The sequence below is a fragment of the Aedes albopictus genome, chromosome 1 (assembly GCF_035046485.1).
Source record: "Aedes albopictus strain Foshan chromosome 1, AalbF5, whole genome shotgun sequence".
In the NCBI taxonomy this organism is placed as follows: Eukaryota; Metazoa; Arthropoda; class Insecta; order Diptera; family Culicidae; genus Aedes; species Aedes albopictus.
The window spans coordinates 310,244,558-310,272,166 of NC_085136.1; the positions used below are offsets into that span (position 1 = coordinate 310,244,558).

The 27,609-nt window shown below is 45.8% G+C and overlaps 3 protein-coding genes across 6 annotated transcripts; 2 read left to right on the forward strand and 1 right to left on the reverse strand.

Moving 5' to 3' along the window:
- The first annotated feature begins 607 nt into the window (after positions 1–607).
- LOC109402376 (ionotropic receptor 40a) lies at positions 608–5,394 on the forward strand. The gene is made up of 7 exons (XM_062847123.1): positions 608–1,431; positions 2,751–3,352; positions 3,416–4,124; positions 4,184–4,324; positions 4,386–4,746; positions 4,808–5,052; positions 5,110–5,394. Exons 1-7 carry the CDS (start codon positions 1,371–1,373, stop codon positions 5,256–5,258), a joined length of 2,268 nt encoding a protein of 755 aa, XP_062703107.1. The 5' UTR covers positions 608–1,370; the 3' UTR covers positions 5,259–5,394.
- On the forward strand, positions 5,264–9,564 carry LOC109402383 (HSPB1-associated protein 1). Of its 2 annotated transcripts, XM_062847124.1 has the most exons (5): positions 5,264–5,990; positions 6,048–6,172; positions 8,572–8,682; positions 8,744–9,142; positions 9,244–9,564. In XM_062847124.1, exons 1-4 carry the CDS (start codon positions 5,393–5,395, stop codon positions 9,122–9,124), a joined length of 1,215 nt encoding a protein of 404 aa, XP_062703108.1. In that variant the 5' UTR covers positions 5,264–5,392; the 3' UTR covers positions 9,125–9,142; positions 9,244–9,564. The 2 variants fall into 2 exon arrangements, with proteins under 2 accessions (XP_062703108.1, XP_019530593.3); XM_019675048.3 differs by lacking the exon at positions 9,244–9,564 and having other exon boundaries at positions 5,265–5,990; positions 8,744–9,234.
- A 118-nt stretch (positions 9,565–9,682) lies between these two features.
- On the reverse strand, positions 9,683–27,504 carry LOC109405451 (presenilin homolog). 3 transcript variants are annotated; one of them, XM_019678521.3, is made up of 7 exons: positions 26,979–27,504; positions 26,151–26,838; positions 25,995–26,093; positions 25,713–25,928; positions 10,491–10,685; positions 10,306–10,418; positions 9,683–10,234 (listed from the first exon to the last, which is right to left on the reverse strand). In XM_019678521.3, exons 1-7 carry the CDS (start codon positions 27,150–27,152, stop codon positions 10,079–10,081), a joined length of 1,641 nt encoding a protein of 546 aa, XP_019534066.3. In that variant the 5' UTR covers positions 27,153–27,504; the 3' UTR covers positions 9,683–10,078. The 3 variants fall into 3 exon arrangements, with proteins under 3 accessions (XP_019534066.3, XP_019534063.3, XP_019534064.3); XM_019678518.3 differs by having other exon boundaries at positions 10,491–10,688; positions 25,659–25,928; XM_019678519.3 differs by having other exon boundaries at positions 25,659–25,928; positions 26,979–27,488.
- Positions 27,505–27,609: the final 105 nt, after the last annotated feature.

A 27,609-nucleotide genomic window follows, 5' to 3' on the forward strand; every position in this document is an offset into this window, starting at 1 on the left:
TATCAGAAGCGTGAAAGCTTCTTATCAAAAGTTTGGAAGCTTCTTATCAGAAGCTCGAAAGTTTCTCATCAGAAGCTTGAAAGCTTCTCATCAGAAGCTTGAAAGCTTCTCATCAGAAGCTTGAAAGCTTCTCATCAGAAGCTTGAAAGCTTCTCATCAGAAGCTTGGAAGTTTCTCATCAGAAGCTTGGAAGCTTATCATCAGAAGCTTGAAAGCTTCTCTTCAGAAGCTTGAAAGCTTCTCGTCAGAAGCATGAAAGCTTCTCATCAGAAGCTTGCGAAGCTTCTCATCAGAAGCTTGCGAAGCTTCTCATCAGAAGCTTGCGAAGCTTCTCATCAGAACCTTGCGAAGCTTCTCATCAGAAGCTTGAAAGCTTCTCATCAGAAGCTTAAAAGCTTCTTATCAGAAGCTTAAAAGCTTCTCATCAGAAGCTTGAAAGCTTCTCATCAGATGCATGAAAGCTTCTTAACAAAAGTTTGTAAGCTCCATATCAGAAGCTCGAAAATTTATCATGAGAAGCTTGAAAGCTTCTCATCAGAAGCTTGAATGCTTCTCATCAGAAGCTTGGAAGCTTCTCATCAGAAGCTTAAGAAGCTTCCCATCGGAAACTTGAGAACTTCTCATCAGAACTTTGGAAGCTTCTCATCAGAAGCTTGGAAGTTTCTCATCAGAAGCTTGGAAGCTTCTCATCAGAAGCTTGGAAGCTTATCATCAGAAGCTTGAAAGCTTCTCTTCAGAAGCTTGAAAGCTTTTCGTCAGAAGCATGAAAGCTTCTCATCAGAAGCGTGAAAGCTTCTTATTAAAAGTTTGGAAGCTTCTTATCAGAAGCTCGAAAGTTTCTCATCAGAAGCTCGAAAGCTTCTCATTAGAAGCTTAAATGCTTCTCATCAGAAGCTTGGAAGCTTCTCATCAGAAGCTTGGCAATTTCTCATCAGAAGCTTGGAAGCTTCTCATCAGAAGCTTGCGAAGCTTCTCATCAGAAGCTTGAAAGCTTTTCACTTTTTCGTTAGATGGTTGAAAAACTGTATTTTATAAGTTTTATCAGGCTATCGTTGCCAATGGGAAGTTTCTTCCATAATGCTTCAGCACCACTCGTCAAATGCTTCTCATCAACAATTAGTGAAGGTATTCATCAGAAATCGGTAAATGACCTCCAGCAAACACGTTTCAATCATCTGCTTTATCATCTTTACACTTTCCACCCCTATCATCGCACAAATCACGCTACCTGTCGATTACGAACGATGATTGGCCGTCAACCAATGTGAAATGAAGAAAACCTCATCAATTATTAAGATTTTCTGAACGGTTTTCATTTTGCAACTCCTTCCAATCTCGTACATACAGGGAAAAATATAACTGTGGAAACCATGTGGCTAATCAGCTGCATTTGTGCACTTCTTCTAGGAGGAAAATTAATCACTGTTGAAGGTAATTGGTGGTTAACTGAGAATATTTTCTGGAGAATACGGCATTTTATTAGAAAATTTAGTTAAATATTTCGTTAGTTGCGTTAGATATCCGAAGAGTACTGTAACTCAAGCTTACGACGCGACGAAGTCCCGAAGTTTTTCCAAAAATCTTGAAGTTTCTGTAGAAAGTATATCTACAAGGATTTATGAGGTTCTGATTAATTTCTGTTCTTCGTAAAATTGTAGGTTTTATCGAGGTTGTAACGATCAAAAACAGAAGCTTTCAAGCTTCTGATGAGAAGCATTCAAGCTTCTGATGAGAAGCTTCCAAGCTTCTGATGAGAAGCTTTCAAGCTTCTGATGAGAAGCTTTCAAGCTTCTGATGAGAAGCTTTCAAGCTTCTGATGAGAAGCTTTCAAGCTTCTGATGAGAAGCTTTCAAGCTTCTGATGAGAAGCTTTCAACCTTCTGATGAGAAGCTTTCATGCTTCTGATGAGAAGCTTTCAAGCTTCCGATGAGAAGCTTTCAAGCTTCCGATGAGAAGCTTTCAAGCTGGTGGTGAGAAGCTTTCAAGCTTCTGATGAGAAGCTTTTAAGCTTCTGATGAGAAGCTTTCAAGCTTTTAATGAGAAGCTTCCATGCTTCTGATGAGAAGCTTTCATGCTTCTGATGAGAAGCTTTCATTCTTCTAATAAGAAGCTTTCAAGCTTCTGATGAGAAGTTTTCAAGCTTCTGATGAGAAGCTTTCAAGCTTCTGATGAGAAGCTTTCAAGCTTCTGATGAGAAGTTTTTAAGCTTCTGATGAGGAGCTTTTAAGCTTCTGATGAGAAGCTTTTAAGCTTCTGATGAGAAGCTTTAAGCTTCTGATGAGAAGCTTTTAAGCTTCTGATGAGAAGCTTTTAAGCTTCTAATGAGAAGCTTTCAAGCTTCTGATGAGAAGCTTTTAAGCTTCTGATGAGAAGCTTTTAAGCTTCTGATGAGAAGCTTTTAAGCTTCTGATGAGAAGCTTCCAAGCTTATGATTAAAAGCTTTCAAGCTTCTGATGAGAAGCTTTCAAGCTTCTGATGAGAAGTTTTCAAGCTTCTGATGAGAAGCTTTCAATCTTCTGATGAGAAGCTTTCAAGCTTCTGATGAGAAGCTTTCAAGCTTCTGATGAGAAGCTTTTAAGCTTCTGATGAGAAGCTTTCATGCTTATGATGAGAAACCCTCCAGCTTCTGATCAAAAGCTTGCTAGCTTTTGATGAGAAGCTATTAAATTTCTGATGAGAAGCTTTCAAGAATCTGATGAGAATTTTTCAAGTGTAATATTTTTCGTTAAGAACAGTCAAACCTTTTCCAGCATACCATGCCCATCTGGCACCCCTACCGGACCTTTCCAACCATTCCGGAATGGTCCTAGGTCTATCGGAAATGATCAATCTGTTGGCGCCGAAAACCCTCGCCATTCTAGTGCTCAAAGAAACCAAAATCGACAAGATCGATCGTCTAACGGTCATGATCCACCACCACAACATCCCAACCTGCATCTTCAACAACCAGGAGGAGTACTTCCAGTACATTGGCAACAACCTGAAGAAATCGCTGGAAACGACCAGCCTCCTGTTCTGCCACCCGGAAGAAATGCTCGAGGATCTCGTCGATCGACGCCTGGCGCACCGGCTCAGCCTCTACATCTTCTACTGGGGTGCCCGTAAGGCTCCGACCGATCTGGACCGGAGGCTGCTTCGGGAACCGCTGCGGGTGGCCGTCATCACCAATCCCCGGAAGAACGTCTTCCGGATATTCTACAACCAAGCCAAGCCGAACAACCGTGGCGAGCTGTTGAGCGCTAACTGGTTCGACGGAAACGACATGACCTTCCAGAAGGTTCCACTGCTGCCGACGCCCACCACGGTCTACAAAAACTTCGAGGGACGGGTGTTCAAGATTCCGGTTATTCACGTGAGACTTCGGGTTTTTTTTAGGTTTCTCGGGGTGGTTTATTGACTCGGTGATCTTTTGCAGAAGCCACCGTGGCATTTTGTGACCTACCGTAAGCTGAACGAGTCGACGTTGAACGATACTGACCTGGAACAGCTGGAGCTCAGTTCCAACGGTACGGATCAGTACGAGGTATTCGAGGTCACCGGCGGAAGGGATCACAATTTGATACAGCTGATCGCACATCGGATGAACTTCAGCTTCAAGTACGCCGATCAGGAGGACCGGATACAGGGAACGGCGATCGGACCACCGGAGAACGCGACTTTTACCGGGGCGTTGGGTATGCTCCAGAGGAGGGAAGTGGACTTATTTCTGGGAGATGTCGCCGTAACTTGGGAACGGATGCAGGCGGTGGAGTTTTCGTTCTTCACCTTGGCGGATTCGGCCGCCTTCGTTACGCATGCTCCGCGAAAGCTCAGTGAAGCGTTAGCATTGGTTAGGCCTTTTCAGGTAACGGTATGGCCGCTGGTGCTGCTGACGATCATGATGTCCGGTCCGATCCTGTACATGATCATTGCCATGCCGTACCGTCTGGAAGATTGGGCTCGGGGTACGATGGCCCGCAGACGACGGTTTAAGATTCAACGCGGTCCGGCGTTTTATCATATGCAGTACATTCAGGAGATGAATTACGGGACACTTCCAGGGAGGGCAGAGATCGCCGGGACACCTCGACATCCAACGCTGGATCGTTGCATTTGGTACACGATCAACGTTTATCTGAGGCAATGTAAGGTTTCGTTAGGTAGACTTCGTATTGAAAGCATCTCTAATTTACTTGAATTGTAGCGGCGACCATTCCGTACAATGGACACGTCTCCCGGTTCTTCTCCATTCTTCTGTGGCTGTGTGCAACCTACGTCTTAGGAGACGTTTACTCGGCTCAACTTACGTCCCAGCTGGCTAGACCTGCGAGGGAAGGTCCCATAGGTAACTACTCTCCCAGAATATTTACCATGGTCTTCACCAGGTCGCTTGTCTCTTCCCGTAGATACCCTAGGTAAACTCGAGGTCTTCATGCAACGGGATGGCTACCAGCTGCTGGTCGAACGGCAGAGTGCCTTTCAAGCGGCTCTGGTCAACAGTACCGGTATTCTGCAGCGTCTGTATCGCATAACCCAGAGTCAGTCGCACAACGACAACGAATCGTACCTGGTGAACTCGGTGGAAGATGGGATTCGCTTTCTGGTGGACAACTCCAAGCGAGCGGTTTTCGGAGGTCGCGAGACGTTGTATTTCAACACGAAGCGTTACGGAGCCCACCGGTTCCAGCTAAGCGAGAAGCTCTATACGCGTTATTCGGCAGTTGCCGTCCAGTTCGGGTCGCCGTTTCTGGACAGCCTGAATGAAGTGTAGGTATCTAGAGTTGTGAAAGAGATTATGCACGTGTTGAAGCGTCTTCTACCATTGCAGAATCATGCGTCTGTTCGAGGCCGGAATCATCGAGAAGATAACGATAGCCGAGTACGAGCGGATGTTCGGCAGTCAGCTCGGGCAGTTCGTGGACGAGTCGGCCAAAACGACCAAACCGGAAAGCGCGGAAACCGAGGGCGGCAAGTCGAAGAAAAACGCCGACAGCAACGAGAAGCTGCAGCCGATGAACTTGCGAATGCTGCAAGGAGCGTTCCTGGCGCTGGCTTGTGGTCATTCGCTGGGCGGTAGGAAGCCGATTCCTTTTTAAGATTCGGATTTAAAGATTTTTTTTTCAATTTCAGTACTAACTCTGGTTCTGGAGAATAAGACCAAATGCATTCAGGTGTCCTTCGGATGGCTCAAGGCATGGCTTCACCGATTTGGTCTGATTTTCTGCAAGATCGGACAAGCCGTTCGCCGTTCTTGGAGGCGGCTCCATGACGATGATTGAAACATTTCCCGTTCCAATTAGATTACGCGAAATATTTCGTTACGCTTGTTTTGTTTTTCGCTTCGTAGAGGTTAGGTTCTTTGTTTACATTTTATTCGCACAAAAAAAACACGAACAAACAGTAGTTGCACCGAATGATGGACCCGGCGACTATTAGGGACGTAGTGTTGAATGTTCGTGAACCGGTCGTGTTGCGGGATGTGGAAATTCCTTGGTTTTGCTTCGACCAAACGCTTCCGGAGTGGTTGCGGCTTCTGGATGAGTCGTCGAACACAGATGGAGGTGGGTTTTCGTTAGATTGTGGACCAAGGAGGAATGGTCGTGCGCCACAGTGGGAACGATTGCGAGGACAGATTCAGAAGAAGATGATGGATTTCTACAAGGAGTCCACTGCAAGCGATAACGAGTACTTCCGGGAAAAGTGGACGTCCTACAGCTACCGGTACATTAACGAGTTGCCGGAGGAGTGTCGAAGGGGTATCAGCTTTGAATGCTTTGGTTTTCCGGATATCACGGAGGATGTGTCCTTCTGGATTGGATCACGAGGAGCTCACACCCCCTGTCATTACGACACCTACGGTTGTAACATTGTGGTCCAGGTGCACGGCCGGAAGCGGTGGTTGTTGTTTCCTCCGGAAGCGAAGCTCCGGCGAACAAGGGTACCGTATGAGGAGTCCAGCGTGTATTGCGAGGAGAATTTCTACAGTCCGGAAGCGTACTCGAAGGTGATCGGTAAGTGGTTGGATTATAGATATCTTCGGGATTTGTTCTAAAGAAGTCTATTTTCAGGGGTGGAGAATGACGCCTTCCATGTGGTGTTGGAACCGGGAATGGCATTGATCGTTCCGCCAAAGTGGTGGCATTACGTTGAAACGCTCGAGTTTTCGCTGAACTTCAACACGTGGATTCAGTTGGTAAGTTGTGGGAAAACCGCGTAGTTCCGTATCCGACATGTTATTCTTTATTATTCCATCAATAGTTGATAAGGTAGATATTTGAAAGATCAGCTGGTGTTCTCCTTCTATCGTAAAACTCTTTAGAGGTTGTGTTAGGAACTCTAAAGGCCCTTTGTTGGAAGATCTCCAGAGCTTCTGGTGAAAACATCCCAGAGCTTCTGTTGAAAGCACTTCAGAGATTGTGCTGGAAATATTCCAGACTTTCCGTTGGAAGCTATCTATGCTTTCTCTTCGAAGGTCTTTGCACTGAGCCAACTCTCTCGATCGCAGTTATATGTCAGTCATAAATTACTGCACTATTGGAATATCATATGAATCTAATCTAGGGTTGAAAATGGACAGTGAGAGCTATATGCGACGCATGTGGTATGACTCTCAGATGGCCATGATATTGTTATATGCCATGCATTTTGCTTCTATCCACTGGACTGGGTGCGCCAATGTATATGCAACTCCAATAATATTCTTCATATGTTGAAAAAAAGTTTCCTTAGGCTGGAGCGGGAATCGAACTCACAACGCCCAAATGACCGACGCCGCTAGCCGCACGACCACGAAGCTCACTTACTGGAGTTGTGGAATTCTGCAAAACGTGTTCCACTTTATCTGCCAATGTTGCTTTTCCACCTGGTCAAAATTATATGCACAGCTAATGTATCGATCGTCTTATGTGCATATAACTCCGATATGCGCAAGTGTCATTTAGTTTTATTAGGAGGCTTATCAACCGGAACTGTTTATGAAATGATACCTATAACGATTCATTTGAAGTGAACGTGTCAGACTAGGGGTGCAATGTATGTGTGGTGTCTGATAATAAAGGCTCTTAGAATTATTTCAGTGTGGATATCGTTTGGAGTTTCCATTACAGTTGGAAGCTCTCCACAGCTTCTGTTGGAAGCTCAAGAGTTTCTGTTGGAAGCTCTCCAGAGCTTCTGTTGGAAGCTCTCCAGGGCTTCTGTTGGAAGCTCTCCAGAGTTTCTGTTGGAAGCTGTACCGAGCTTCTGTTGGAAGCTCTTCAAGGCTTCTCTTGGAAGCTCTCCAGAGCTTCTGTTGGCAGCTCTCCAAAGGTTCTGTTGGAAGCTCTCCAAAGGTTCTGTTGGAAGCTCTCCAGAGCTTCTGTTGGAAGCTCTTCACAGCTTCTGTTGGAAGCTCTCCAGAGCATCTGGTGGAAGCTCTCCTGAGCTTTTGTTGGAGCTCCAGAGCTTCTGTTGGAGCTCCACAGAGTTTCTGTTGGAAGGTTTTCAGAGCTTCTGTGAGAAGCGCTCCATAGCTTCTGCGAGAAGCTCTCCAGAGCTTCTGTAGGAAGCTCTCTACAGCTTCTGTTGGAAGCTCTTTAGAGCTTCTGTTGAAAACTTTCTAGAGCTTCTGTTGGAAGCTCTCCAGAGCTTCTGTTGGAAGCTCTACAGAGCTTCTGTTGGAAGCTCTACAGAGCTTCTGTTGGAAGCTCTACAGAGCTTCTGTTGGAAGCTCTACAGAGCTTCTGTTGGAAACACTCCAGAGCTTCTGTTGGAAGCTCTCCAGAGCTCCTGTTGGAAACACTCCATGGCTGCTATTTGAAGCTCTCCAGCGCTTCTGTTGGAAGCTCTTCACCGCTTCTGTTGGAAGCTCTCCAGAGCTTCTGTTGGAAGCTCTCCAGAGCTTATGGTGGAAGCTCTCCAGAACTTATGGTGGAAGCTCTCCAGAGCTTATGGTGGAAGCTCTCCAGAGCTTCTGGTAGAAGCTCTCCAGCGCTTGTGTTGGAAGCCTTTCAGAGTTTCCATTCTCTTCAGCGGTCATGTTAAAAGTTTTCCAGAGCTTCTGTTGGAAGTTCTCTACAGCTTCTGTTGGAAGCTCTGTAGAGCTTCTGTTGGAAGGTTTTCAGAGCTTCTGTGAGAAACTCCCCAGAGCTTCTTTTGTGAGCTCTCCAGAGCTTCTGTTGGAAGCTCTCTAGAGCTTCTGTTGGAAGCTCTCCAGAGCTTCTGGTGGAAACTCTCCAGACCTTCTGTTGGAAGCTCTCCAGAGCTTCAGTTGGAAGCTCTCCAGAGTTTTTCTTGGAAGCTTTCCAAAGCTTCTGTTGGACATTTTTCAAAGATTCTGTTGGAAGCTCTGGAGAGCTTCTGTTGGAAGCTCCCTATAGCTTCGGTAAAGAGCTCTTCAGAGCTTCTGTTGGACGCTTTCCAGAGCTTCTGTTGGAAGCTCTCCAGAGCCTAGACGTTCTCCTGAGCTTTTTTGGATGCCTTCCAGAGTATTATGTTAACGCACCCCAAAGTTTCTCTAAATCTGTCTATAGCCTCTTTTAGATCCCTTAAGATCTTCGGACAATGGTCCGCTGAAAAGAAGACCTAACAGTAGTACATTATTGACATTTATTTCAGGAAAACGATCCCGAAGAACAAATCTCAGAGTGCTTCACGCGACTCATCATCCAGAACTATTCGGAAGGTTTGAATTTTCGCAACCTGAACTACATGCTGAACCCAAACGAAGTTATTTCTGCCCTTTCTAGAAGCCATGTCTCGAAACTTTTACCTTATTCTCACTCTCCAGGTGTCCTCCATCGCTTCCACCTCCCAAGAAGAACTCCACTCGACTCTGGAGTACCTTCTCAACCAACGACGACGCCAGTCAGGAAAGCGACAGCGAACAAACCACTCGCGACATCCCTCAAACTACATGCCAATGGCAGATCAGAATCAACTCCTATCCACCCACAAAGACCACATCATCCCGGTCCGGAAGCTCGCGAATCACGAGTTTTTCCAACTCATGAAACAAAACGGTCAACGGTACGACCCCTCCCGGAATCGGTCCAGTGATGACGAAGAGGACAATCGATTGATGGCGTGTGCAATCAACCGGGCGTGTGATCCTCAGCTGATTGAAATGGTGAAAAGTTGCGTTGAGGAATCGATCGAGCTCGAGTCTTGAAAAGGAGCAACGTTCAAGGTAGGTACACCAATAAGACGGCATTGGCAATAAGTCTTGCTCAATAACCTAGAATGTTATAGTAATACACGATATACGGAAAGTAAACTATTTCGATTTAGTGGACAATCGTTTAAGCATTGTTGTAATTGTGATATCCAAAGGTGTCAGTTAAAAAAGAGCGCGACAAAACCGAACTCACTGGCTGTACGCGGTTGAAAAAGACCTGGAAATCCTTTACTAATAGCGGAGCGCTGGAGTAAAGTAACTTCGTAGCCAGCAAGGTATCATCAAGGTAGGTTAAACATATTCGTAGCGTACACTAATGTCTTTATCTTAGCGTGCATGAATAAATTTATAATGTTTTCTTTCTATGAATAGAGTGACGTGGAAGAATCGAACGTCACGTCACTCCACTCGTAGAATGAGTAATATACGTGTTTGATGATACTTCAGTTTAGTGAACATTGTTGTGACGGATGATGTGTGTAGCAGAAGGAAGAATCGCCGGATAACGGATTGGAATGCTGTTCGAAGAATAAAACGTTACGTCGAAGCCGCTTGTTTGAATATTTAGAGTTTTTATTGTTTCGCAAATGGGATTCCCTATCAGTAGAGTAGAGGCGAATTCTAATGATGATGATGAATTGTACAAAAAACAGTTCAACTTTTGCTGATTTAAAATCGATGAAATGTGTGTTAATTTCTTCTCTAGATTAATATTTGCTTTGCTTACGACGCTACATTTTACGGTAATAATATGAGAGTTTCTCTTGTATAGTCACTTGTTATCGCTCACAGTTGGACACTTTGTTTCGCTTACACTTTGAAGTAGTTATAGTAGAGTACTAGTGCTTATAAAGTAGCCAGGAATATTATCGGGGTAGGATAAGCAGTAAAAAAGCAACACGGGTTCCAACCGTCACGTCGGTGTCTTCGCCCTAGCGGAACACCCAACTAAATGAACACCTGCTCGGATGCGAGCGCCTCGGTGAAGGGCTTCACGATGACGCTGGTCACGAAGCAGAATATCAGTCCGAAGAAGATTGAGATCGGCAGCGCCGGCAGGGCCTTCCGGAAGATGGCCAACAGGAGCAACGTCAGGCAGAGACCCTACAAGGGAAGTGGAGAAACCGCAACGTAAATTCAGACGTCTGGATGAAACGAACCGTGGGGATACTCACCACCAAAATGGCCACGAAGCAGGCAATGGTTGTGTTCCAGTCGCCGTAGCTGGACGCTTTGCCGACCAACACCGAGTAGAAGATGAAATCGCCCAGTCCGAGCTTGATACCACCTGGAAAGAAACCACCATAATGTATTATAAGCTCAAACCACTCAAAAAGAAGTTATAGAATCGTAAACGTACGCTCTTCGGCTTGCTCGTACAGCGGGACCTGCTGGGAGTCACCGGTCGCCCTGGGATCGCGATCGGCCGTCACCGTGCGGTATTCCGGCCGGTTCGGATTGCCGGCGATGTTGGCCTGGACTTCGATCTGCCGTCGGGCCACGCGTTGATCGCTGCTGTTGCTCCATTCCTGGGTGAAACCGCCGGATTGATCCGCTGCTTGCAGAAATGGTGAAGAAGGTCTTAGAATAATTTTCTTTGCAGAATCAAGGAACTAAAGCTAGATAGATCGCCGTGCGTACTTAGATGATGTGCATGGTAAAAACTTTTAAAATGTACTAATAGCAGTTGAATAGAAGGCTTCTAACTCCCTTCATTCAGGGTTACTTATGCGAAAGTTCTACAAAAACCATGAAATCAGTCTCACAAAACTTGCAGTTCACAAGCCTTCATCCCGGCTGTTCAAGTCCCGTATGCGGGGTTCGTGTTTCGCAGCATCAGACTAAAAGGAAGACGAAATAACCGACCAACTCACAAGGAAGAATTTGCGGCTACGGAGCTGTACTTGACTCGAGGATTGCGGAGCAAGCAATCGCTCACTGCATTACGGAAGAAGTACGGGAGGTGATTCTCAAGAAGAAGTTGATGACGGTGAATGTAACTACAACGCTGATTAGATCGGTAGTCCTTTATGGACACGAAGCATGGACCCTAAGAGCAGAGAACCAACACACCCTTGTAGTTTTCGAACGAAAGATGTTGCGTACCATATACGGCGGAGTGCAGATGGAAGACGGGACATGGCGAAGGCAAATGAACCACGAGCAGCATCAGCTGCTGAGAGAACCAACCTTCGTACACATCACGAAAATCGGAAGGTTACGGTGGGCGGGTCAAGTCATCAGGATGTCGGATAGCAACTAAAATGGTTCTCGAGAGTCATCCGACCGATACAAGAAGACGTGGTGCGCAGCGAACTAGGTGGGTCGATCAAGTGGAGGACGATTTGCGGACCCTTCGCAGATTGCGGAACTGGAGACACACAGCCATGGGCCGAGTAGACTGGAGACCATTGAAACCGTTCATCGAAATAAGGAGCTTATGGCATTGGAAACGGACGAAGCAAAGGAAACTGTTTTTTTGCGAGGACTTCAACCGAGGATTCCACTAGCAAGCAGGAAAAAAGACAGTGTGTATTCGGTGTGAACTAGCCGACCATTTCGCGAACTGCTTGTGTTCACATAAAGTGATCAATACTAACTTTTCTACGCAGTCTAGCAAAGTAAGTCACCTAAGATACGCAGTGGATCAACAGAAAGGAGTGAACCTGTTCAGTAAGGAAACATCAACAGATCTGGGAATTCTAGAAGTTCGCGGAGAAGACTTCAACGTGACTCAGCAAGCAAAACCATGAGCATGACATGACCGTACAATTCGTAATTGCTACTCCGTTACTGACCAGAACAGTCAACATTGCACGGTTCCCTGGGATGAGGCCTGGGTGTAGCTTTCCATCCTTAACGTGCAATTTTGAAGGTTCAAAACTTTATATTGTCAGTACCGGCGCCGGCCACGTCCTTACGGTCATCGGGGAAGGGAAGGAATGTTAGTATGACATCCGTTACTGCTAGATACCGTGTGTACCTCCGCATCCCAACGGTTGTCACAGGAAGGAAGTTTGTTAGTAGGAAGGGATGGACTTCATGACTCAGCGAACAAAACCAACAGTTGCAAAACTTGAAAGCGTTCAAGTAGAGGTAAAAATCAACTAAGACGTGGTACCAGTGCTGCAATCGTGTAGGCGATTTCCTATTCCATTGCAAAAACCAGTCGAAGAGAAATTGGAGGCGTTATTGCAACAGGATATACTCAAGTTAGCTTCACTGAAGATTGCCTGGGTCTCACCGTTGGTGGTGACACCGGAGAACTGCAGAAAGAAATGTTCGCCTATGCGCCGATATGCGGCAAGCGAATAAGGCCATCATTTTCGATTGACACCCATTACCACCGACCTTCAAGGGAATAATGCCACGCCTCGATGGCTGTCGATTCTTCAGCAAAATAGACTTGTTGCAAGTGTTTAATGAGCTGGAGACTAGTCTACAGAAATCAAATCCATATGTACGCCTCTACTAAAAAGGAGTATGAAGAGCCAGTGAATGATGAAAAGTTTGAATATGGTAAACAATCTGTCGATTTCATGAGGCACACTCTATCAAGTGGAAAGCGGGCCTGCTACGGGATCCACAAGAACCTGTGATCGAAAAAGATTGACTCTCGCATGAAATGCACTATGTACAAGACGCTGATAAGACCGGTGGTTCTCTACGGGCACGGAACCAGGGCTGTGTTCAAAGAGGACATGCAAGCACTCGAACTGTTTGAGCGTCGAGTGCTTAGAACCATGTTGGTGCTGTGCAGGAGAATGGTGAGTGGCGGCGAAGGATGAACCATGAGCTCGCTGTACTCTATGATGAACCTAGCATCCGGAAGGCGTCAAAAGCTCGAACGCAGGGCATGTTGTGAGAATGTCGGACAGCAACCCTGCAAAACTAGTGTTAGCAAGAGATCCGGACGGTACAAGAGGATCAAGGGGAATGACATATCCTTTTCTAACCGGAATATCCGCATTAATCCGTTTCTTACCGTCGCTAACCGCGTCTAACTTTTACTCACTTAGCAGCTCGCTTAGCAACGGTTAGCGACGGTTAGAAACGGATAAATTCGGATATTCCGGTTAGAAAAGGATATGTCATTCCCCTTGAAGAGGATCTGGACGGCATCGTGCAAAGTTGGCGTATTAGGTGGAAAGAGAATTAGATAGCGTTAGGCTCGACCGAGGTTGGAGATTGACAGCCATGAACCGTTTATTATGGAGATGATGATTATGATTCAGTTTTATCTAAATTGATTACATCAATTTGATGTAATAACAAAATTAACATTTTTTTCTATAGGTTCAGATATGGCGAGCGACACTAAAATGAAGTCTAAACGAGCATTGCTTCATTAGCATTAGCATTTAGCGAGTCGCACAAATTCGTAGATGGTATAGTTCTAGACCGGTGTTATGAGGGTTGCCTCCTTCCCGTCCGAACCGAAGCACAAAGATTTGGGACTAATCTCTGACTCTTTGACAAGACTGACGCAATCCTCCAATGATCGAGCACTGTCCTGGCCACGTCCTTGCGACTGCTGAGGGATGGGAAAGGATGGTTAGTGTTGAACACCTATGAAAAATGTAGACAGCTCTACGATCTCTCAGGCCTAGGTGTCACGGGAATTTGGGTGTTGTTAGTGGAAGAGTAAACTCCAAAGGATGTCTAAACGCGAGCACTGCTTCATGGACAGTAATTTATTTCGCAAATTGCATTACTCATTGGAAAAATTGACACTTTCTTAATTCCCATCCGCCATTCGCCGATGGGGGATCCCAATGTTCGCCAAGCCGTTTCGACCATTCCGGTGTCTTCATGTTTGTAAAAACTCTGCCATCGGATCGTACTTTACCCCTCAATACAAAGTCCATTTGTAGATATTCTTTCAATACAAAGTTTTGGATCTTCAACCCAACACTCCCGCCACCAGTGAAGAACGTCCACAAGCTTTTGGCGGTCAGTTCCGGCTTGGCCACAACGACTCGATCGTAGTGATTTGGGGTGTGTTGTCTTGTTGGAACCAGGAAATCCAATGTGAGAATGTTTTGTATCACGTACGGAATCTGACCCGTACCGTTCTTCCACGGATAGTACAGCTTCCAGTAAGCAGTGTGCTTATGTATCGGAATTGGGCCACCGGTATATGGTGTTAGGTCCACGTATGGCATGCGTCCTCCATCTTCCATGTAGTCGCTCAGATACATATCTTTCCATTCATGTGTGTTCTTTAGTCTGACACAGGCAGAACCCGTTGGGAAGTACGGTTGCAGTATCAATTCCGAAGCTCTGCTACAAGGGCAATCGCAGAAATTATGAGCACGTGTAGCAGTTGCGGTCACTACCAAGAGCACTGTTTGAAATATGTGATTAAGGGCACCCATCGTGCCGAAGCTGAAGTTCGAAACAAACCAACACGAGCAATCGCCGCCAAGCTCCTATTTAAAACGGCATTCGCAATGTATGGAAAATTTTCATTATATGCGGACTCCATTGCTTGATAAGCCATTCGCAATCGATGATACGGTTTGTAACGGTCGATTTTGTACCGGAGGTGGTGGCCAGCTTTTGCTTTTGCCTTTCGTTGAACCCATTTGCGTGATTTGATGGCATTGTATATTCTTCTTTCGAGCTGAATGTTTTGCAGTTTTTTTTTTCATTAACCCTCGAGCAGTCGCGTCTTCGGACACCCTCAGCGGCACCTTGCACACACTGTGTACCACAAGCATGCTTTTTTCATGGTGCGTGTTTACCCGTTGCAAGAAAATAGAGAGCGAAAAAGGTGCAAAATCGCTAATAGACCTCCGCTGGTATGTTTAATCGTTCTGGTGTCTTCTACAATAAGTGCGCGAATTGGCCAAGTAATACTGCGCCGAAAACACCGAAATGATTTTTCTTACAGGCGGAGATGTATGGGCGCTTGCGCGTACAAATTTTCGCGCAACGCATAATACTCAGTACACGATGCGACCGCTCCCGGGTTAAACACAAAGCATACTCCTCGGTCACGCCCAATGCTCACCAGATCGCGCTCCACCTAGTTCGTCCATCGTGCTCGCTCCCTGCGCTCCACGGCCTTACCCTTACGCAGTTTTGCACACCGTCCATCGTTGCTTTAATCAGTCTAGTCAGCTTTCGTTTTCGTCCATGATTCTCTATAGCTCTGCGCGGTCGATACTGAAGTCGATAAACAGGTGATGCGTTGGGACCTGGTACTCACGGCATTTCTGGCGAATTTACCGTACTGTGAAGATCTGGTCCATTGTCGACCGGCCGTCGATGAAGCCGGCTTGATAATTTCCCAAGAACTCATCCGTTTTAGGTGACAGACGACGGAAGATGATCTGGGATAGCACTTTGTAGGCAGCATTCAAAATAGTGATCGCTCTGAAGTTGTCACATTCCAAATGGTCGCCCTTCTTGTGAATAGGGCAGATTACCCCTTCCTTCCACTCCTCCGGTAGCTGTTCGGTTTCGCAGATTCTGACTATTAGCCGGTGCAGACAGGTGGCCAACTTTTCTGGGCCCATCTTGATAAGTTCAGCTGCGGCGATACCATCCTTACCAGCTGATTTGTTGGTTTTGAGCTGATGAATGGCATCCTTGACTTGTGGGAGTTGGTTCATTTTCGTCCTCCGCTTGCTGTGGTCTCCTGTGCCTACGTCCTCCACGCCATTCAGATGCTGATAAAAGTGCTGCTTCCACCTTTCGATCACCTCACGTCCGTACGTCAAGAGGCCTCTGTCCTTATCCCTGCACATTTCCGCTCGCGGCGCGAAGTTGTTGCGGGATGCGTTGAGCTTCTGATATAACATCCGAGTTTCTTGGGAACGGCACAGCAGTTTCATTTCTTCGCACTCCGCTTCTTCCAGGCGGCGCTTTTTCTCTCGAAAGAGGCGGGTCTGCTGTTTCCGCTTCTGTTTGTAACGTTCCACGTTCTGTCGGGTCTCTCACTGCATTCTTCTCCTCCAAAACTGTTCTGCACTCTTCGTCGAACCATTCGTTCCGTCGATTCCGTTCCACGTACCCGATGGTGCTCTCGGCATCGTCGTTGATGTCTGCTTTCACTGTACTCCAGCAGTCCTCTAGAGGGGCCTCATCGAGCTCGCCCTCGTTGTACCGTGGCGGTCGCCTGTACCGTACATTGTTGATGACGGAGAGTTTTGGGTGCAGTTTGACCATCACCAGATAGTGGTCGGAGTCGATGTTGGCGCCACGATAGGTCCCGACGTCTCGATAATGTTGGAGAAGTGCCGTCCGTCAATCAGAACGTGGTCGATTTGAGATTCTGTCTGCTGTGGTGATCTCCAGGCGTAACGATAAGGGAGGCTGTGCTGAAAGAAGGTGCTACGAATGGCCATGTTCTTGGAGGCGGAGAAATCGATGAGGCGTACCGTAATACGGGGTCAAATTGATCACTTAAAATCAACTTTTGTGGATAACATCAGTGCCTGTTTAAATATTGCCAAAAGAATTTCTGTAAAACCAGTACCCAGTGGATCTCCATGGAACCATGTGACAGAATTTTGTTCAACAAATTTACACTTTAAGTTAAATAACTTCAAATATAAAAATATTGAAAATGCCACTTTGGGGCGAAATTGATCAGTATACAATTAAGCATCGGTTGGAAAGGAAAATTTCCTTCTCCGCTTAACTTTGCTCTTCTAAAACCGAATAACGCGTTTGAAATCTTACAACTAGTGAATTTATTACTTTAAATGCAAAATAAAATTTTGAAATTTCCCCTTAAACGCCTAAAGGTAGGCAATTTCATTTAAAATAAGTGGTTTCTATCACAAAAAATAACTATTTCTTCATAAAATGAACTTTTTATAACTATTTCATTTTCTGATTAGCTGCATTACATCCCTACCAAGGCTCCACAAAAATGTTAAAACAGAGAATTCACGGGAAGTCCTATTAGCAATTGATTGTTTAGTAGCAATGATTTCAGCTAAATGAAAAATACATTGCAAATTACTTGAAAAAATAAGGCAAAACTAACATTTTCTAAAAAATTAAAAGTCTACACTCATCTCTATACATCTACGAATCAGATGACGTTAAAAGTTTAGGATCATTACGACGCTTAAGAGTTCCTAGTATGGAATTACAATGTAGTACTCGAGTGATCAATTTCACCCCTCTGATCAATTTGACCCCGGTTTACGGTACGCCATTTTCGTTCGTCAGCTATTGAGCGCTGAACTTTGGAATTGTCGGTCTGAGTTCCTCCTCCTGGTCTACTTGAGCGTTTAAACCTCCAATGATGATCTTGACGTCGTGGCTTGGGCAGCGATCGTACTCGCGTTCGAGCTGTGCGTAAAATTTGTCCTTGTCATCATCAGTGCTTCCAGAGTGTGGGCTGTGCACGTTTATTATGCTGGAGTGGAAGAATCGGCCCTTGATCCTCAACCACCTGCACATTCTTTCGTCGATCGGCCACCAACCGATCACGCGCCTCCGCATGTCGCCCATCACGATAAAAGCTGTTCCCAGCTCACGTGTGTTGCCGCACTCTAAACGTTCGCACCATGGATCCTGTCCAACACACCTCCTGCAGCGCTGGGAAGCCGAACCCGCGGTTCTTCAGGAGATCGGCGAGTATGCGGGTGCTCCCAATGAAGTTGAGAGATCGGCAGTTCCACGTACCGAGTTTCCAATCGCAAGTCCTTTTTGTTCGCTGGGGTCGTTGCGGTTGGTTTCAGTTCGTATTGTTCTGTTGCTGATTTTCCTTTACAATGTTTTTTTTAATGGCTAGCTCGTAGGGCTGGTGTCCCTACATTCCGGAGGACCATGTTGTGCAGTTGAGCTTAGAGTCCTTCCCTGGCACTCGAACGTTGATCAACCGCCCCTAACATGGGGATCAGACGCTGTTGTGAGCCGCTCCTCCTGGAGAACAGACGCTCAGGTTTGCCGAAGCAAATCCCGCCCCCTTCCCTGTCAGCCTACGACTAAAGTTCCCACCGGGATTGGTTACCCGATCGTCCCTAAGGTTGCTCGTAGTTTCCAGCCGGTACCACGAGGAGGTAGGGATAGGAGTTGCTGGGCAGAGACTAGTGGATCTGAAAGACATTTGTGCTCATTCTGCGAATGGAGTGACGTGAGGAAAGTCGGAGTCGTATATCGAGGTGAGGAATCCCGTCTCGAATGAAGTGACTCGCCGTGTAAATCAAATGGAGAGTCACCTCATTCGAGTCGAGATTTCTCACCTAGATATACGACTCCGACTTTTCTCACGTCACTCCATTCGCAGAATGAACACAATTATTTCTAGAATTTATTTGAGTATTCTCCCTTTAGTTCCTCGAAAATCTTTAAGGACAGACTTGTAAGAATCCCAAAATGGCCGCCACAATGGCCGACTTTGGCACCTACTCACGATTTCGAGAGCACAAATCTCTTCGTAAACAAAACCTGCGCAGCTGATCTTTTTATTTTAAGCTTATTACAAGTGAGCAAGAACAGAATAATAAAATGCCTGGTTGTGTAAAGCTTGCTTCTTGAGATTTGTGCGTTTGAAGTTTTGATGCACTGTTCAAGCGGGATGTCAAGACGTTTGTCCTTAAGGACAGACTTGTTAGAATCCCAAAATGGCCGCCACAATGGCCGACTTTGACACCTACTCACGATTTCGAGGGCACAAATCTCTTCGTAAACAAAGCCAGCGCACCTGAGCTTCTTATTTCAAGCTTGAATAAGAACAGAATAATAAAATGCACTGTTGTTTGAAACTTGCTTCGAGAGATTTGTGCGTTTTAAGTTCTGATGCACTGTTGAAGCGGGATTTCATGACGTTTGTGTCCTTAAAAAGCAGAGGTTCTTTCTAAACCTTCCAACAAGGTTATTTTTTCGGAAATTCCCACCACAGCATTGTTCCAGAATTTCCCGCAGATTTGTCCGAATACTTGTCCTGTTAAGATGTCTCCAGGAGTTCATTTGGAATTCCACCAGAAGTCCCTCGGGCATTTCTCCAGAATTCCTACAGCATTCTCGAGAATTCTCCAGGAGTTTATCAGAAACGCATGTGGATGTGCCGCACGAATACCTCTAGGAAATCCTCGGGAACTCCTGGCGGGATTTCCGAGGAACTATTGGGAGAATTTTCGGGAACTTCCGGAGATATTTATAGGGAATATACGGATAAACTCCTGAGGAAATCCTAGTACAATTCCCAAGAAACCCATGCAGGAATTTCCGTGGAACTTATGGAGATATTGCCGATGAACCCCTGGTTAAATTCCCGCGGAATCTGCCCGAACGCCTCCTGGAGGAGTTTCAGAAAAAACTCCTCTAAAGGATTTTACGAATGAATGAATAAATTTCTAAGGAACTCCTAGTGGAAATTCTAAAGGGGCCATCCATTAAGTAAGTCACGTTCCTAGGGTAGAGGGGGGGGGGGGGGGAGTTGTGAAAGTGTGATAAGCATTGTATAGTAAAAAATAGGGTGTAATAAGAAGAGCGGGGATAAACACGAGTGGGACGATTTTCATGAAGTCCGTTCAGCTGCTTGGTTTCGCCGATGATATTGATATTATTGCTCGTAAATTTGAGACGATGGCAGAAACGTACATCCGACTAAAGAATGAAGCCAGGCGAATCGGATTAGTCATTAAGGACAAACGTCTTGACATCCCGCTTGAACAGTGCATCAAAACTTCAAACGCACAAATCTCAAGAAGCAAGCTTTACACAACCAGGCATTTTATTATTCTGTTCTTGCTCACTTGTAATAAGCTTAAAATAAAAAGATCAGCTGCGCAGGTTTTGTTTACGAAGAGATTTGTGCTCTCGAAATCGTGAGTAGGTGCCAAAGTCGGCCATTGTGGCGGCCATTTTGGGATTCTTACAAGTCTGTCCTTAATGTGTCGAAGACAAAGTACATGATGGCAAAGGGCTCCAGGGAGGAATCACCGCGCCCGCCACCCCGAATTCATATCGACGGTGATGAAATCGAGGCGGTTGAAGAATTCGTGTACTTGGGCTCACTGGTGACCGACGACAACGACACCAGCAGAGAAATTCAGAGGCGCATTGTGGCAGGAAATCGTGCCTACTTTGGACTCCGCAGAACTCTACAACCGAATAAAGTTCGCCGTAACACGAAGTTAACCATCTACAAAACGTTGATTAGACCGGTCGTCCTCTATGGGCACGAAACATGGACCCTACGTGCAGAGGACCAACGCGCCCTTGGAGTTTTCGAACGGAAGGTGTTGCGTACCATCTACGGCGGAGTGCAGATGGAAGACGGGACTTGGAGAAGGCGAATGAACCACGAGCTGCATCAGCTGCTGGGAGAACCAACCATCGTCCATACCGCAAAAATCGGGAGGCTACGGTGGGCGGGTCACGTCATCAGGATGTCGGATAGCAACCCGACTAAAATGGTTCTCGAGAGTCATCCGACCGGTACAAGAAGACGTGGAGCGCAGCGAGCAAGGTGGGTCGACCAAGTGGAGGACGATCTGCGGACCCTACGCAGAGTGCGGAGCTGGAGACAAACAGCCATGGACCGAGTGGAATGGAGGCGACTACTATGTACAGCAGAGGCCACCCCGGCCTAAGCCTGACCGGTAAGGTAAGTAAGCAGTTCGTTTTAAATAACCAGCAAGCATCTCAATGAGACGAGTCTCATGAGACGTCACATTGAGGCACGTACACTGGATTTTTCATGAGCATGCTATGATCTCAAATCTCATTTTTTTTTCATGAGACGCATTTCAAACAAGCGCATGGCACACTGTCTCGTTCGTTCATGTATACATGAGTTTTCAGACACTCTGCGAAGAACCTTACTTCTGTAAGGGGAAATTCTATCTAGGAAACCTTGTGAACCCGGTGTTTGCTACTTTCAGTAAACATGAAATGACAAACTCGCGTGTCATGCCTCGAGCCTGTGTGCTTGTCAACAACGCAATAGTTGCTACACTCATCTCTGAACTAACCACCAGAGATGTATGTGCTATCACAATTGATGTATCTGTTGGAAACCTCAACAGGAAATACGTCTATTGTTTGGTTTATTTACCGCATGATGAACCATCCCCTACGGATGCTTTCAAACAAGTCATCGCATACTGTACTTCAAAAGGCCTTCCGCTAATTGTTGGCAGTGATGCTACTGCTCATCTGGGGCAGCTCAGACATTATGAGAGGCTCCAGTTTGATGGAGTACTTAAGTAGTACAGATCTTGCATTACTTAACATAGGCAACCGCCCAACCTGCATGGTATCTGCTAGAGAGGAAGTGTTAGACATAACGCTTTGCTCTAGTAGAATTATCTGCTGAACGATCCGGCTGGAAAAAACATGTTTCCTGTTTGAGTGAAGTCAGTCGGTTAAATAAAATCCTTGCGAAATCTAAGGATTTCCGAGTGAACAAGCTTCGTTTGCCAAATGGCGATCTGACTTCCTCTGATGAGGAAGTTCTGGAATGCTTATTCAGCACACACTTCCCTGGATGTGTGGATATTACATCTTCGGATGAACCTGATGTCTTTTCTTGTAGTTACGATTCCCTGGCTTCGGCTCGGAGAATAGAATCGATTGAGTGGGCACTTAATAGCTTTGTTCCTTTCAAATCTCCTGGGGCAGATTTATCCTATTTTGCTTCAGAAGGGATTTGATCATTTCAAACATGTTTTGAAAAAAAAAAATATTTGTTCGCAGTTTTGCTACAGGGTATATTCCCAAATCCTGGCGGGATATTACTGTGAAGTTTATTCCGAAAGTGGGTCGTGCGTCGTATGAAGAAGCAAAGAGTTTCAGACCTATCAGCTTGACCTATTTTCTTCTGAAATGCTTAGAACGCATTGTGGATCATCACATCCGTGATGTTCATCTGGCCAATGTGCCTCTTCATGTGAACCAACATGCCTACCAATCTGGTAAGTCCACTGTGACTCTTTTACACAAGGTTGTTTACAATATCGAGAAAGCATTCGCTCAAAAGCAATCTTGTTTGGGTGTTTTCTTAGATATCGAGGGTGCCTTTGACAATGTGCCTTTCGATGCCATATTGGAAGAGGCACGGAGTCATGGTATATCTCCAATGATTTTCAATTTGATTCATCAAATGCTTAAAAACCGATATCTCTTCTCGACATTGCGTCTAGCAGGGATTAGGAAATTGAGTGTTTGTGGATGCCCCCAAGGGGGAGTCTTGTCACCGCTTTTGTGGAATCTCGTAGCAGATACGCTATTGAGGCAACTCAATAATAGCGGTTTTCCTACTTATGGTTTTGCCGACGACTACCTAGCATTGTTAGTTGGTATGTGTATCACCACCCTTTTCGACCTGATGCTTCGGTTAATCCGAGTAAAACATCTGTTGTACTTTTTACGGAAAGGCGAAACCGTAATGACGTTCGACCTTTGCGTCTCTTTGATTCTGAAATCGATGTGACTGAACAGGTAAAGTACGTTGGAGTCATTCTTGATTCCAAGCTTTCCTGGACACCTCACATTGCGTTCAGAATCAAGAAAGTTTGTATAGCCTTCGGACAATGCCGGCGAACCTTTGGTAAAACTTGGGGTCTAAAACCCTAGTACCGTAATCCGGGGTAACATTGATCAGAATTTTCTATCTTTCTTGAATAATTCTCTTGTTAAAGCAAACGTTACATGTTTTATATTTTTAAAACAAGTACTGGCCCTCTGAGTATGTGTTAAGCTAATCGAAAAAGTATTGTAAAACTTTAAAACATGTTCAAATAGGTTTTTTAATCTAATTTTTGATTGTGTTGATTTGGGGTAACATTGATCATGTCAGTGATCAATGTTCATTTGTGTTGAAAATACCCTTACTTACTAAATTCGGGGTCGCTGATCTCGAATATGTTGTCCAAATTATTACAAATTATGTACTTTTTAAGTTATTTGAGGATTAAAAATCTCTAAACCACGAATAACGCCTAAAGGTAGGCAATGGCTTAAGGAATTGATTGCCGACTTTTAATAAATCGTATATTTTACTGAAAAATATCACTTTCATAAACGTTTCGTTTATTAAATCCAACTCTAGGATATCATATTGAAGTAATACAGTGATTTCGAACCTCATATTGTATCTAGTATTCACGCCAAGCATGAATGTTTGACAATGTATCTCATTGCGTTACGAAACACAGTTATGGAAAAATCGATTTAATTCAATGTTTATGAAATTCAATTTTCTTAAATTGCATGTCATTTAATAGCTAAATCATAGCAGATTACAATATACCATTCCATAGCAGAAACTTATTCAATGTAAAATGCTTGTTTGAACATTTCATGAGGTGGGTCAAGCCGATCAATGTTACCCCGCTGATCAATGATACCCCGGATTACGGTATATCAAATGGATCTACACAACTGTTGTTCGGCCAATGTTGGCCTATGGATGGCTTGTGTGGTGGCAAAAGGGCAATCAAAGTCAGGCCATATCCAAAGGATGTGCTTAACCCTCGAGGAGGGAGGGGGGTCGAAAATTCTCAATTTTAGCGTGACGTACCTAATGGATGCTACCATTAACATCCCATAGACAGGGATACGTTCGAGGTGTTGCGAGGAATGTCCGAGGAACTCCTGGATGAATTCTTAACAACTCCCAACAAACCCCTAGAAAAAATCCAAAGGAACTTCTGGATAAATTTCCGAGAAACTCTTGGAGATATACCCGAGAATCTTCTGGAGGGATTCTCGAGAAACTGCTGGAGGGATTCTCGACTACTCGAGGAACTACAGCAGGAATTCTTGAGGATCCCGTGAGGAATGCCCGATGAAGTCCTGGAGGAATTCCCGAGGAACTACTGTAAGAATTTCCGAGGAACTCCTGGAAGAATTCCCGAGGTACTCCTGGAGAAATTATCGTGGATCTTTTGAAGGGAATTTCCGGGGGACATATGAAGAAGTTTCCAGGGAACTTCAGTAGGAGTTTACGAGCAACCCATGGGAAAATTCCCCAGGAACTTCTAGAGCAATTCTCGAAGAACTCCTAGAGGAATTCTCGAGAAACCCATAAAAGAATTCTTGAGGTACTCCTGACGGAACTCTTGGCAAACTCCTGGAGGAATTTCCGAAGAACTTCTGGATGAATTCCCAAGGAACTTCTGGAGGAACTCTCGAGGAAATCCTAGAGGAATTTCCAAAGGATTCCTAAAGGAATTTCCACGAAATTGCTGGAGGAATTCCAGAGCAACTTCAAGAGAAATTCTGGATGAACTTGCGGAGTAATTCCAGGGGAAATTTCGTGGAATTCGTGGAAATATATTCGAGAAACTTTTTCAGGAATTTTAAGATAAGCTCTGGGAAAATCCCAGGGAAGTCCTGGAGAAAATCAGGTATTATTGCTGGGAGGACTTCTGGGTGAACTCCTGAAGTAAATTTCGTGGAAAGGCTGAAGGGAATTTTTGGAAGAACTCCGAGAAGGATTCTACCACCAAAGTTGCAGGATTTTTTAGGGGACTTCTAAAGGAATTCCCGTGGTATTCATCGGGAAGTCATGGAGGGATTTCCGAGAAATTCCTGGAAGAATTCTCAGGGACTCCCGTAGAACTGCTAGAATAAATGCCGGGGAAATTCTGACCATTCCCGGAAATTCCAGGACTTCAGGAGAAATAGCCTGGAAACTCGTCAAGCATTTCCTCCTCAAATCCCTGGAGGAATGTCTGGAGAACTCTTAGAGTAATGCTCGGGAAACTCCAGGAGGACTTCTCAATGAACTGATCCTTATGAAGGTCCCGGAGGAATTTATGTGAAATTTCTGTAGAAATTTTAACAGTAATTCTAGAAGCATTCCCGGGGAACTCAAGGGAGTTCTTGGGAAACTCCAGAAGAAAATTTTAGAATCAATTTTTAGAAGTAGGTATGCCAGAAGGGGGAGCGGGACATTTGGCATAAAGTCATTTGGCATAACGCCGTTTGGCATAAGATCATTTGGCATAAAGACATTTGGCATAACGGTCATTTGGCATAATAGACATTTGGCATAATCGAAATGCACCCTTCTTTGTTATGCCAAGTGTCCATTATGCCAAACGACCGTTATGCCAAATGTCTTTATGCCAAGTGACCTTATGCCAAACGACCTTATGCCAAATGACTTTATGCCAAATGACACAGACCCGCCAGAAGGAATTGGGCGGAGCATTCATATTGCACGCGTTTGTTGAACGAGTGTTAATATAGAATTGAACATGTGGTCTTCGACAAAGTTTTTCGACAAATTCTAGGCTTCATTGTTGCGTAACCGGTAACATGATTCAAGAAGAGCCTCGTAAGAGTCTCTTTAGTTATAATATTTGGTTTTGATCACCGTTTGTTTTATTCGTTAGTTTTGATTGGTTTTTCTCGGTGATCAATATCACCGAGAAAAACCAATCAAAACCAACGAAGAATCTCTTTAGTTAGTAGCTTAAGCTGAACGTTCCATCATCCAGTTAGTTGGAAAACCAATGCAAACCCAGCACCGAGCATATCCCTCGCCCAAAAACTAACCGTATCGTATGTAAAAAGCAATTAAAAAGAAAACAGAGAAGCAGCGTACCATGCTCGGCACCACGCGAACCGGACTTTACCCGATACGTAACCAGTGGCGTACCTTCAGGGTTGCTCGGTGACGTTGGTGACGTCGTCGCCGCCGTCTGTGGCGCTCCCGTCGCGTGCACCGGAGAAGCCGTCGTTCCATAACCGCCAAGACCAACGCCGCCAGTGCCGCCTGCACCACCGGTGCCAATGGCCCGTTCGCCACTGTTCCGGGTGAGAGCTTCCTCACTCGGGTCCGAGTGCGTTCCCATGTACGAGTACATGATGGTTGCTGGAAGAGAATGGAGGATCATCATGATGGTACGATCGTTTTGATGAAAGGGGAAAGGGATCTTACAAGAGTAAATCAACGCCGGGAAGATTTGCTCGTTCCGTTCGTGGGCCGTTTCCACCAGAATTCGGAGGGGTCCTTTGGGCGTTAGAACCGCAATTAAATCTGAAAAAGAAGGATGGATCAGCATTGTATTCAGTGGTCGACAGACAGATAACCTACCCCAAATAGAAATCACAGCCAGCACCACCCAGGTGGTCCACTCGGGCAGATACTTGATGAAGACCAGCGCCATCAAGGCGGCAATAAAGATCAGATAGCCCTGCTGTAACCTCAGCGGTCCCTGCCAGTGGATCGAGATCATCCCGACCACCCCGAAGTTCCACATCAGCAGCAGCGCCGTCGGATAGTCGAACGGAATGTTGTACGCCCGCAGCACCTCCTCCAGGTACAGATAGCTGAACAGAAAGAGCAACATCAGCGAGGACATGATCAGCCACCCGTGGATGATCTTGTAGCAGCGCTTCTTGTACAGCACGATCAGCAGTATTGTCATGATCACGATCACAGTCATCAGGATCATCGAGTTGGCCAGCGCGTTCCAGATCTTGGTCGTGGTGTCGTCGGACAGCTCGTGGAACGGTGTGTACACCAGGTACACATCTTTGGTGGAGTAGAAGTTGATAGAACTGATTGTGGCCACCACGACCACCATGCATAGGGTCACCGGGACGAACAGCTTTATGACGTGCTGGGCACCGTATTTGAGTCCTTCTTCTTCCTCCTCGCGTTGCCGGGCGGCTGCCGCCGCCGATCCAGACGGACCATCACCTCCTCCGGGTGGCCGCGGAGGATTTGCACCGCGACTGCTCGGATCTCGTATCGTTACGTTGGGGACGGAATCGTTTGTCTGGAAGTCGAAAATTGGTGTTACTGCAGATGAACCAGTCTATTGTGAAGGTCCTGGTATCGAAAACACTCAACTTGTGAGCCAGGTTCAACCCCACCAACGTAATGCCATCAGAACCAGCGCAAACAATTTCAACTCACCCCATAGGACGGATGCGCCCCGGGACCATCCTGTGGCATTCTCTGCCAGCGCTTCCGCGACGAGCCACGTCCATCGGTCGAATCGCCGCCACCAGCGCCAGGCCCCACCCCAGCGCCCAGTCCACTACCGCTCCCAACCGTCGGCGGATGGTCAATGTTTATGTGTCCATCCATCTGAGGCTGCTGCTGCTGCCAAAGGGTTGTTCGCTCGTTCACCACGGCTTTGTTCCGTCGTTCCCAGCTCTGATGGTCCACAGTTCGCTACCTACGATGAATCACTTCCCCACCAACCAACCACAGCCACAGATGCAGCGCGAATCTCGCTGCTGATTTTCCGCTTAATTCCCAACTTCCCCAACAAAATTACCCACGCACTACACTAATTTCCGCTATCGCGCACAATAAATTCATCACAAACTCGACAAATTTCCATAAAAACCAAACAAAAGTGAAGAAAATTGTTTCGTTCTGCAAAAATTTCACTATTTTTGATGCTAAAACTTCGGGTGAAAACAAAACGATGTCGTCGTCGTCGTCGTCGCACCAGAACTGACAGCATGACATCCGAAACGTCAAAATCTGACAGCTCGCACTCGGCGTCGTTGCGAAGTCGTCCGAAAACTTTCGACAC